Source organism: Rhinolophus hipposideros (assembly GCF_964194185.1).
Source record: "Rhinolophus hipposideros genome assembly, chromosome: 7".
In the NCBI taxonomy this organism is placed as follows: domain Eukaryota; kingdom Metazoa; phylum Chordata; class Mammalia; order Chiroptera; family Rhinolophidae; genus Rhinolophus; species Rhinolophus hipposideros.
This window is the reverse complement of record NC_138053.1, coordinates 76349289-76362601: the sequence shown is the minus strand read 5'-3', so window position 1 is coordinate 76362601 and position 13313 is coordinate 76349289. Positions and strand designations below refer to the sequence as shown.

The 13313-nt window shown below is 33.3% G+C and overlaps 1 protein-coding gene across 2 annotated transcripts in view; it reads right to left on the bottom strand.

Moving 5' to 3' along the window:
• The window catches only part of NUP155 (nucleoporin 155), a 53249-nt gene that overhangs the window by 33866 nt on the left and 6070 nt on the right, over positions 1–13313 (bottom strand). For both annotated transcript variants that reach the window (XM_081054527.1, XM_081054528.1), the window contains exons 4-11: positions 12567–12637; positions 9384–9476; positions 8465–8631; positions 6666–6771; positions 5894–5967; positions 5516–5607; positions 3725–3822; positions 3088–3240 (exon numbers count right to left, since the gene is read on the bottom strand). In XM_081054527.1, coding sequence (XP_080910653.1) covers positions 3088–3240; positions 3725–3822; positions 5516–5607; positions 5894–5967; positions 6666–6771; positions 8465–8631; positions 9384–9476; positions 12567–12637 — 854 coding nt within the window. The remainder of the gene's footprint in view (positions 1–3087; positions 3241–3724; positions 3823–5515; positions 5608–5893; positions 5968–6665; positions 6772–8464; positions 8632–9383; positions 9477–12566; positions 12638–13313) is intronic.

The following is a 13313-nucleotide window of genomic DNA, read 5'->3' as shown; positions in this document are numbered from 1 at the left end:
TTAAAACCACAGTGATTTTTCCTCAATACATTTCTAGCTTTAAAACTTAAATCTAGGAGGCAGCCAGATGGCCCAGTGGTTAGAGCGCGAGCTCTTAACAACAAAGTTGCCAGTTCAATTCCCACATGGAATGGTGGGCTGTGCCCTCTGCGACTAAGATTGAAAACAGCACCTGGACTTGGAGCTAAGCTGTGCCCTCCACAACTAGACTGAAGGTCAACTTGGAGTTGTTGGGCCCTGGAGAAACACTGTTCCCCAATATTCCCCAATAAAATTAAAACAAAATAAAACACAGAAAACTTTATTTACAATAGCATCAAAAAAGAATAAAACACTTAGGAATAATTTTAGAAGTGCAAGATTTGTACACAATACAATGCACACACATTCTAAAAAATTAAAGGTCCAATAACAAGATATCCCATGTCCATGGATTTTAAGACTTAATATTGTCAAGATGACAATATTCTCCAAACTAACCTACGTTTTCAACTATCAGAATCCCATCTAACATTTTTTAAAGAAATTAAACTGATCCTAAAATCCATACGAAAATGCAAGTGGACCAGAACTGTCAAAACAATCTTAAATAAAAAATCAAAATTGGAATTTCAAAACTTATGACAAAGCAACAGTAATTAATACTATGGGTTACTGGCATAAAGACAGACATATGGATCAATGGAATAAAACAGAGAGCCTAGAACCCATATATTTATGGGCAATTCATTTGAGACAAAAGTGCCAAGATAATTCAAGGGGAAAGAAGTCTTTTCTACAAATGGTGCTGGGAACTGGGTATCCACATGCAAAAGAAATGATGTAGAAAAATTAACTCAAAATGGAATAAAGATCTAAATCTAAAGTGAAAACTGTAAAACTCATAAAGGAAATCACAGGGTTAAATCTTCGTGACTTTGGGTTAGGGAATGGCTTCTTAACAAAAAAACCCCAAAGTACAGCAACAAAAGAAAATAGTTAAAATGTACTTTATCAAAATTAAAAACTTTTGTGATTGAAAGGACATCATCAGAAAATGAAAAGATTTTCCAATACTAGTGGGTATGAACACAGTAACACAGAAAATACTTGCTGAAATACTGGCTGAAAATACTTGCGAATCATTTATCTGACAAGGCACTTGTGTCTAGAATATATAAATAAAACTTACAAATCAATAATCAAAAGACAACCTGATTTTAAAAAGGATAAAGGGATTCTCCCTCCGCCATCTTGTAGCCTCTGGAGGCATGCTGGGAAGAAGACTTCTAAAACAACAAATATGTCTGGAAGGCTGTGGTCTAAGGCATTGTGCTGAATATAAGTGGGGACTCCAGTACCAGAGAGAGCACACCGCTCTTCTTAAAACTGAAGGTGTTTATGCTCGAGACGACGCTGAGTTCGTCTATCTAGGCAAGAGCTGTGCTTACATGTACAAGGCCAAGAACACAGTGACTCCTGTTGGCAAACCGAACAAAGCCAGAGTACTCTGGGCGTAACTCGTTTGCATGAAAACAGTGGCAGGGTTCCTGCCAAATTCCAAAGCAACCTTTCTGCTAAAACCGTAGGACACAGAATCCATGTAATGCTGTTCCCCTCCAGGACTTAATCTTATAGAAAAGTAAATAAAATGCATTTATTCTCTTGTAAAAAAAACAAAACAAAATAAAAAGGGCAAAGGATCTGAATAATTATTTCTCCAAAGATGTACAAATGGCCAATAAGCACAAACAAAGATGCTCCACATGGTTAGCCATCAGGCAAATCAAAACCGCAATGAGATACCACTTCATACCCACTAGTATGAACATAATATAAAGACAGAAAACAAGGATGTGGGAAAAGTGGAACTCTCAGACACTACTGGTAAGAATGTAAAATGGTATAGTTGCTTTGGAAAATAGTCTGGCAGTTCCTCAAAGGTTAAACAGAGTTACCACATGATCCAACAATGCCATTCCTAGGTATGTACCCAAAAGAAATGAAAACATGTCTACACAACAACTTGTACACAAATGTTCACAGCAGCATTACTCATAATAGCCACAGTACAAACAACCCAAATGCCTGTCAAATGATAAATGGATAATAAAATGTGGTACAGTCACACAATGAATTATTATTCAGCAATGAAACAAACATGCTATATTAGGTGTTAACCTTGAAAGCACTATGCTAAGTGAAAGAAGCCAGTCATATACTGTCTGATTTCACTTATATGAAATATGCAAAATAAGCAAAGAAAATAGACAAAGAAAGTAGACTTGTGATTTCCAAAGGCCGAGAAAAGAAAATGGAATGACTGTGAATAGGTACAGGGTTTCTTTCTGGGGTGATGAAAATATTCTGGAATCAGATAGTGGTGATAATTGTACAATGCTGATTAAAATAAAAACCACTGGTTTAGAAAGCTAAATTTTATAGTATATACATTATATCCTAATAAAACTTATTTTAAAATACCAAGAAAGTGAATATTTTGCAATTGAACAAATGTTATTTGTAATTTTCATTTGGGTGTTGAAAAATGAAATGTTGGAAGAAACATTAGAATAAGCAAAGAAAAGGCTTTAGAATGATTTTAAAAAATCAAAAAACATTTTACAAATGCCTTCTCATCATGGGAAATAGCACATACAGATTTTTCAAGTTTTGATGTTTAATTAGAGTTTCATTTTTTTGTCATCAAGATTTCAAATTGTTTCATGAAAACCTCTCCACATGCATAAAAGACACTGACATAGCAGGAATGGTATTAGAAAAGTCATTTGAGTTTCCCTATCTTGAAGGAAGAGCCTAGAGTTTATTACAGTGGATATAACACTGATTTTGACCAGTGAGTTTATATACAAGGCTAATGACATGCTAAAATTAAACCAATTTAAAAAGTACTTAGCTATTTTAAAAATACTATAGTTTTTACATACATACCAACTGAAAATGCTTGCAATATAATGTTAATATAAAAAAGTTGTTAGATAAGAAACCAAAACATCCTAAATTTTATTGGAAAAATCTGTTTATTTTCAAATGCCTCGAATGATTTTAATAATCCCATCTTCAATTTGATAGTATTTCAGAACTTACCTTTACTGTAAAAAGCTTTATGTACTTTTGAAGGCTTTTCCACTGTTGAAGATGCTGAGAATCCAGGAGGTAAGCGGACATGAACCAGTGTTAATGTATTAGGTCTTGCAAATGGCTGTCTGAATGGACAAGTGCTGAAATACAACCTTATACCTGATGATGGGATAAAATTTTACATCAGTAAAAGGAAATAAAAGACCTTAGGTACATGTGTTATTGAAGCAATTCCACAGAAAAAACAGAACTCTGTTAAAGCCAACCATCACTTTGCTGACTTATCTTAAATTACCCCGTGTACGTGTACTACCAGCTAAAGTGGATTTCTAAGACAACGTCACTCAAAATTGAGAGGTGAATCAACAACTTTCAGTAGAAAGAACCTGGAACTATATAAGTCAAGGGAGGCTTTGTTCTAATTCAGGCTCTGTCATTGAATGTCACTTTGCCTTTCAGCCCTGGTTTTACATCTATAATGAGGAGACAGGAAGAATCTTCCAATTTTCAAAATCCTTAATTTTATGAATTATTAATATGGCTTGATAATATAGAAGTAAAAACATTTAAAATAATAAATTCCTAAATCTGAGGATTATCAAGTTATAAAAGCAATAGTAGACATATAAATAAAACAACATACCTGCATGTGTGACAGCCAATAACTGACAGTCCAGTGACTCAGAATTTTCAATCACTGCTATTTGAACAATTGGCTTAAAAACAGAACGATCTATAGTCCTAAAAGAAAGGAAAAAAACTAGTTTACCTAAAAAATGTGTCTACTAGATTAGAAGGAACATTTTACACCAGCATTCTTACATGTCTAAATATGTTAAAATAGTTTAAGACTAACTTCTTAGGGAAGTAACAAAACAGTAGCAAGAACTGACAAAACCTCTTGAATGTGTGTTGTTCATTTTTATATTGTTAAGAGTAACCCTGTTTTTCAAAGATCATAAAAGGCTAAATCCATTGGGTAAATGGCTAATGGGGAACAAGGTATTCTCAGAGTATCAAATTACCATTGTAAAAGTTACCACTAATTAAAAAGCAGGGCGGGGATAGGGAATGAACCTTCTAATGGAGAGACCTGGTGAACACTGTCTTAACCAAGTGTTCAATAGTGGGAAAATTATGTGCCCCCTGATGTAATGCTGTGAAATTCACTATGTAATACTAGCTAAAAAAAATATTACCCTGAATCTAATAAGGAAAAAAAGACAAATTCACAAATTAGGATATTCTAGAAATAATACTCCTGCTCCTCTCTCCCAAATGTCAAAATTTCAAAAGACAAGGCAGTGAGAGTTTTGTTTTATATTAAAACGACTAGTGATCAATGCAATTTATGAGCTCTGTCTGAATCTGGAGAAAAATGAAAAAACAGCTATAAAAGATTTTTGGATCATTAAGTAATTTTACCGTGGACTGTAAAATTACAAGACAATATTACAAAATTATTAAAGTTTTTATGTGTGGAATTGGTAGTGTTTATGTAAGAGATTTAGGAGATGGAAGCCAAAAGATTTAAAGATAAAAGTCTGCAACTTACTTTTCAAATAGCTCATGAGTGAGCAAACGAGGTCAAATGTTAACAATTGGTGAATTTAGATAAGGGATATATCAGTTTTACCATGCTGCTCTTTTCATTTTTTAGTGGATCTGAAAACAACTTCCCAAAAAAAGTTGGGGGAAAAAAAGGGAAACCCTTTATTTTAGATTGCCTTGAAAATTTTTTTGTCACTGAAAGGCAAAGAAAACACGTTGAGTTTTCACTAGGATATCTGAGTGTAGCAATAACCTAGGCACATAGATAACAGAAGCTGAAAATTTGAGGACTTTGTTATACGAAGAGAGTATCTGTAGCTGAGCTAAATCAGTTGTATATGCAAACTGCAGTGTATAGTGTGTTAAGACTTGGATTCCAGCTTCGGTTCCAGTACATATTTAAGAGGCAGACCTCAGGCAACTCACAACATCCTTTAGTTTGTTTAGTCAAGAACATAATGCAAACAATACAACGATGAAGTTCTGTATTCCCAAACTGCACTTATGTCAATTATCAGACCAACCTAACTGGTACTATGTAGGCCTGTTAAAAAGGTGGAGTAGTTATAAGAGGGGGATCTTTGAGACATATAGTTTCCTAGACACGCCTGTAATGCCTCTATAGACCACCTGAAGTTCCGAGGAAAAACACATGGCAAGCTGAATTTTATACTGTAAAATCAGTCACCTTATGTTTCAAACCATCCAACTTAAGAATAAGAGTCTCTAGTAGCTCTGTTTCAAACATAACTTACAATGTCGTCTCCTTTAAAATGCCTTATCTTTTAGATATTCTGAGGAGAAATAATTTTAGTAGGCTGTATATAAATAGTATAATTATGCCTGCAAATGAAATGTATGACAATAAATTACATATTATTACCTAGCAATGTTTCCAGCAGCAGAAACAATAGAATTCTGTGACACTGAGGCAACTCTGCTCATTCCTTGTCCATCGTGGCCCAAATCATAAACCTGTAAATAAAAAATTGTACCCACTGAAACATGACTATAAGCTGTATACATTTCACAAAATAAACTTTTTAGTACAATTTTATTAAACACTTTTCCTTTTATGGATCCTTTCATTTTGGTTCTTCATAAAGACATGGAAACATTGACAGATTTTAAATTTCATAAAAAAGGGGCCCTAGGAATTTTTTCAAAAGCACACAGCTCATAGGAAAAGTTTAAGAGTGACTGAATATTCCTCCTTAAAAACAGGGATGTTGTTAAATGGCAGTATAATGGTAATACTCACCTGTATTACTCCTTTCTCAGATCGTGTATATAAAATGTTTCTAGAATTATCAACCTCAATTTGAACAACAGGATCTAAAAGACAAAAAAAAAAAATACCAAGATTAACAAATCAGTTACAAGAACCACTTAAAACAAATTAAAATTGTTAAATTAGAATTTTGCATTCAGGGGCTTTCCTCCCACTTTGTAGGTAAGTCCTTAAGGACATGTGCTTAAGGACAAAGCCAAGAAGCATTAAAAAAATAATAAAATAAAATCAAACCGTGACTGGGTTAAGAGCATCACAAGTTACTCTGTCCTCTAAATGAACCTTAAGAAAAACCTTCAGTCATATTAATGTTTTTAAGTTAATTTATCTTGTCTCACTGAAGCATTTTCATAAGTTCACCTACCTAAATCTCTCATTTTATTGAAAACAGATGCTGGGAATTTGTTCTAGACCAGGCAAAACGTGTGTGTTTTCTCTCTCTCTCAATCTCTCTCTCTCTCTCTTTCACACACACACACACACACACACACACACACACCTGGCTTTAAGTATGTATAGCTATTTTAGACACGTTCAGTGATGCCACATTTATAGGACTTTGGGAATAAAACCCACAGTTTCTATGTTTTATAATCCCTTCTTCCTTTAAGAGACCTTATGAATATATAACAAATGTTTTTTTAACAAGACAAATTACTTCAGTTAAGAATGAGAATTTCTGAGGAAAATGTTAACGATTTAGTAAAAGTTTTACTTGCCAAATTTATTGTTTTCTACTTACCATCTTCTGAGAATGTGAATTGTAGCAATGAAGGAACAAGAAAAGAAAGTGAGCTCTTTGAGTGGTTTATTTTCCTACATCTTTGGCTAAACCAACCTGCCTCTGCCTTAAGAGAAAAAATCAAAAGAAAGAAGATTGTAAATGCAGGTACACCAACGTTTACAAAAATCCTCAAATCTCATAAAATACTAATAATTGTAAATAAAATGAGACATAATATTCAAACTACGTACTGAATTTAATCCTGTAATTAAAAACAGAAAATGTAGTTAGCTATAATGAAATCACTGCTCTCGATAAAATCAGCTGTCAACTCCACTAACTTCAGCAGTGCATGTTAGTGAACGCGTATTTTCTTTTAAAAACTCCTATTTGAAAGCATAAGGAACATAATAAGCATAGAGTTTAACTGCCCAAGATAGGATAGAGGTACTTGTATCACCTCTTCCTACTTCTGCTAAAAGGAAATTTTAACATTACCAGCCACCACCATCGTAATCTAAAGTCTAATTCTCAATGACTGAGTTTTGCCATACAAAAACCTTTTGTGGTAATGAACAAAGCCAAGGGAAATTGAGCAAGAAAGAGGCACAATGTAATACAAAAACCACAGCTGATCTGGGTTCTATCCTAGCTCTGTCACTAACTAGCTGTGACTAGAATACTGCTTTATGGGTCACATAACAGTGAAGGGAAGGAGACTAAACTTTGGGTGGTGAAAACACAATGCAGTATAAAAATGTTGTATTAGAAAACTCTAGATCTGAAATTTATATAATGTTAGTAACCAATGTTACCCCAATAAGTTTAATTTAAGAAAAAAGAATATTACTTTGTTTCCTAAGGTTTACCTTACAAAAACGGCAATATAGTAAAGACAAACAGAGCAAAGGATACAAAAAGGCATTTCAGAGTAGAAAAACATAAATGACCAATAAATACTAGTTAAGTGAAAAGATGCTTAACTAGTATTAAAAAAATAATTTATCTCCATCAGATTGGCCAAAATTAAGTTTGATTAATATCAGCATTGGTGAGAGTGAGTGGGCAGGAGGAATATATTCATAGATGACTGTCTATAAAAGTCTAAATTTCTTAGAGGGCAATAATGAAAATATGAAATGTAATTTTAATCACATATAACTGTAACCCAACTATTTCAATTCTAAGTCTCTAGACACACACACAGAAAACATATCTAGACATGTGCAAAATGAGGCCTGAAAAAGAACACTTATAACTTTATTTGTGAAAGGGAAAAATGAAAACCTGTAAGTCCATCAAGAAAGGAACTGTTAAGTACACCACTGTACATCTGTTTTATGAACAACTACTATGTAGAAATCACCAAACATAACATACACCTATCTACTAGAGAGTAACAAGGAAAGACTTTCAAGACATAGTTTAAAGCCAATTATGTAACAAAACATAAGCAATAATCCAAGTAAACACACACACACACACGAAAGTAAACTATGTATTTATATGTGTGTGTGTATACACACGTATAATGCATATGTATAGATAGTTATAGATATAATTATAGGCATTCATCAATGTATGTATTATATTCTAAAAGGACATACTCAGAACTGATAATGACTTTTACCACTGGAAAAAGGATTGGGTTTTGTAGGCATGATGTAGTCATGGAAGATCGTGGCTTTAACTGTATGTTCGAATACTTTCTCTAACAATATATTAATGTATTAATGTGCTTATATAATTACAAAAACAAAATCCATTCCTATTTCATCAAGAGGGAGAAAAAAAATGTTTATAATTGCCAGACTTACTTGGTATGCTACTTCATATAAACAGCCATCCTTTCCAGCCAAGAAAATTCTGCCATTATCGGTGGAAGTTATTGTTAAAAGGTAAGTATTATCAGTGGGAAGAGAATACAAAGGATCTGGAAGCAACTGCATTCCACCACACATACTGTCATTAAGAATTCCAGAACCTATTTTTTTAAAAAAGGAATATAGGAATCAGTTTATCAGATTGAAACAATCATTGTATTATCTTTAGAATTGATATTTTTACTGAATTCTCACTGATATAATCAAAAGCTTCTATAACATACATTTTTAAATTACTATAAAAAGCCTGATACAATTTGATAATTCAAGAGAAACAGACCTAGAATATATATATACATATACATGAAATATAATATGTAACATTGTAAAACATCAAAAAACTGAATTTTTTAATTTTGGAAAAGAGCTTAAGGATATGGTAGTAACAATAATTAATTTGAGTCACTGAAATTCAACATTATTTCACCCAAAGCAGATTACAAAAGAAACCACTGCATGTGCTTATAATTGAGGGATTCTTCTTACTTTAAAGAAAACAAGAATGTATCATATTATAGTGCTTCATGTGTTCAAATGGCCATTCCAAAAAAATCAGAAACAACGAATTTGAAGGCATTATTGAAAAACTCACTATCATCAATTATTATTATTCATCTTCTACTACCCTCCCTTTATATTATACATTCAAAATGTACACATTAATACAGTAAATACATCCAAAATACTTTTTTGGTGGAGCTACTATCTTGAAAGATACTGTCTTCTACAGGGCAGTATTATTTTTCTATAAGCAAATAGCCTGGAAAGATAACTTAGTGAAAAAAATTGGTTTTTAATTATAATATTAAGTTCACTAACATATTTTTATTTGAAAAAGCAAGGGTTGCTATACCTGTTTGCAAATTAGCATAGCTGAGTCCAAGAATCACTATATCCACAGGGGTTGCCAAAACCAGGAGGTGTCGTACATGAGGTTGAAAGATGCCTAAGATAAAGTAGACATGGGTTAAGTATTCTTTTCAAAAAAAAAAAAAATCCAGTATTTAAGCATCAATGCAGTAAGGTTTTACCATTACAATGAGGTAGTGATTAAATACTATATGAAAAGTCTGAACCCAATTTAGTTAATTTTGATGTTAAAATATTACTACCTACGATCATTTTAAAAAGTAGTTTATTAAAATACAAAGACTTTTATTTGTATATGCATATTCATAGCAGCATAATTCACAATACCCAAAAGATGGAAGCAAATCAAGTGTCCATTACCAGATGACTGGATAAATAAATAAGATGTGGAATATATATACAATGGAATATTATTCATTCTTAAAAAAAGAAGGAAATTCTGATACATACTACAACAGGTATGAACCTGGAGGACATTATGCTAAGTGAAGCCAGTCACAAAAGACAAATAGTATATAATTCCACTTACATCAGGTACCTGGAGTAGTCAAATTCATAGAAACAGAAATGAGTTTATACGTCAAATACATTTCCCAAATGTGTTTATATATCAAAACCAGATAATTTAGTTTCAGAGAGACATTACCAAATACAAACTTTTTTTGTTAATTCATGCTAAGGTATTGTTTAACTTGGTGGAGTGACATGAGATGCTCTATATATCACTGTCATATGATTTCCAAAAATAGTGTCTCACCGATAGGAATAAGAGGAAATACAGCTTATGTTACGATTATAAACATGTCTTTATGTATATACATTTGGTCTACTTAAGGGTATTAAATGTCATAGAAAATACAATAAAGTTTATTTCATCACTCGGTTTTACTTTCACTAATGAACCTCAGGGGGCCCAAAACCAGTTTTGTGTACCAAAGTTCAAGTCAATAAAGCTGAAGGTACAGACCGTCTACCTTAATGACCTCAAACACGTACTTGGTATTTCATAAACTGATTTAAAAAGCTTCAACTTTTTGAAAACAGCTTTCGATCAATAAAAGCCATACATCAAAGTATTTGGTCACAATGCTAAGCCAAAGAACTCATCTTTGATTACAGAAACCTTAATGAAGTTGGAATTTTATAGATTGGTGGAGCTGGTTTATGGCTTGGAGTAAAGGAAGAGAAGAAAGCAGTGCCTTGTCAAATCATGTCATGTTTTCTAAAATCTCTCATAATTTATTCAAGTATTTTGTAATAGATGGTAGAAATGGAAGTCATTTCCCTTTAAGATGAAATAGGGTCAAATGACTGACATTTCTCACTTTAGTCAATTCTCATTTATAAAGTGCACGTCTTTTTAGCACCTTTTAGACATTACTATCGTTGTTTAGGTTTTGGTAATGGTTCAGTTTCAATGCTCAATAAAAACTTGAAAGAAAAAGTTTGATACTTGTGTACAAATATGAGCATATATGATCCTTTGCAACAAACAAATACATCCGTGTTTGTTGCTTTGATGAAGAAACTCAACAGAACCCTAACTCACTGCATTTTACAAAGGCATGCATTGGCACCAAAAACTTGGCCAATGAGTGCTACCTTCAGCTTCAAAGGCAACTTCAGTGACAGATATTTTGTCCTGAAATAGGAAAATATAAAGTTCTTCTCTTCTACTGAGGTCACTGACTTTCCAGAAATAGCTGAGTAAACTTGAGAAAGCAAGTTTACTTTATTGGAGACAAGGAAAGACCATTCCAAGAATAACTTGCAAGTCCTGAGTTTATACATGATTTGATTTGACGGCAGCTCTCTTGGGTCATATAGATGAGGTAAATTGTTAGACTCATAATCACATAATCACTCAAATGAATACTGCCCCAAAGCAATAACCTCTTTCAGCTAAGTTACCTCCCTAGACGATGCGATTAAAGCTGGAGCACTAACTGAATCTTTTAATACATGAGATATGCTTCTATGTGAGTAAATCTTGTCAGTTTCTCTGTAGGCGATAATGTGCAAATGTTAGAAAACACTGAAGAATTCTTAAGTTTTATTACAAAAAAATCATAAAATTGAAACAGGGATTCATAATCTTCTCGCATATATAGCAGCATCAAGAAAGCAGACTCCTGTTAAAGGCTTAGTTGACTTAGAAAACAATGACTTTAACTTGAGTAATGTTTTCTTGCAAAAGGCAAAAATGTGGACATTGTTAGCTGTAATATGTTTGAGAATCAGAATTTTCAGTACTTGTAGAAAACAAAGCCAAAATTATTATCAAAGATAACATTTTTGTTGCTGTATCAAACACTATGCCATAATTTTAATTTTGCATTAAAATTTACATTTGAGTAGAACAAAATTTTACTATTAATTTTAGATGGACAATTTATATTACAATAGGGGGCAAGAACAGGTGTTGACTTCTATATGAATAAATTTTTAAATGAAGAAGTAAGACGGAGATACATTAGGGTAAAGAATGCTTTGAGATTCTGTATCTTAGGAAATACATTTCCACTATAACGTCATAAACAATGTATAAAACTGCATATTTGTACTTGCGTGAATTATTATAATCTTAAAACTGCTGTGACCTTAAAAAATTTTATTTAGGCCTTGCAATCAAGTGAATTTTGTCCATTTCCTCTTGTAGGAAGGTACATTCAAGAGGTGTGTATTAAATTTAAATCTATCAATTCTATTTGTCAGTAGCTCTGATAAAAGATCTCACATAATGAAGTTGAAACTGTAAGTTAAACACTGTCTGTGACTTCTCTAAGATTTATTCTGAACTCTGTTCTCACCTCCATTGGCTATCAAGACTAAAAAAATAGAGACAAAATGGTTTTTAATTTACATTCAGTAACTAATGAAAAATATATTATGCAAAATACTTTAGGTAAATCAAAAAGAGTAACAAAAAGTAAGTAAGATAAAATTAAAAAATTATAGTTTAGCAATTTTAAAGGCAGATTCACTTGCACCATAAAGTGAGTCAACTGTTAAATATTTCTAGTCACTTCATGTTTCTAATTAGAAGTAATTCAGAACAAAGATTCAATAGGAAAGTCAACTACTTAAAATGTGTTATCTTTCAGTCCTAAAATATTTGAAGTCTATGTATATACAAAACTAATTTCATCCTTATATTATTTCTTACCAGGTTTTGGTTTCACAAGTCCCACAGCAAGAATAGTCTCACTAAGTCCATCAAAATAGGCAAGGTCTCCTCTGTCAATAGTTGAAGAAAAACATGTTATACACATACAGAAAACAAAGTTTTCTCTTCCAATGCTCTTTAAGACTATGGAATATAATGAAAAATAAACTGTTTCAGTTCCAAGACTCAGGCACACATGGCTGCCTACCGCCAAGCATAAACCAGGAAAACAGGGAGTGCTGCTCCCTATTTCAATACCCCCACCCCTGCCACCCCATCTCCCCACCAGGTTGCAAGTGTCAAGTAACAGCAAGGGGCAGTGTTGCATCTAGCACAAGAGCAGTGGGAAGCAGGAAGGGCAGCGCAAGGTCAAGAAAGAGAGTAGATGAGAGTAGAGTGCAAGCGGGGCCAAGGGACTCAAGTCTCAAGCACTGAGCTCCGAATCGGCCCCATAACTTTTATTAGTTAGGTGTGGAAGTAAAAGAAGTAAAACTTGTCAATCTCGGAATCCCATACATTATAATAGGAAACTGATTCAAGCCAATCACCCTTGCCTGTGGGCAGCAGACATTAAGTCTCAGGATGTATGTACTTCCCCAAGGGACAAAACCTTTATGCATGTGACTAGCTGGAGAGCACATCATCTAGTCACTTCCCCTGCAGGTTGTGGGAAGGAATGCAGCCACAGAGGCAGAGGGATTCTCCTGTTGGTCCCCACGTGCCTGTGCCTGGCTGAGGTGCCGCCCC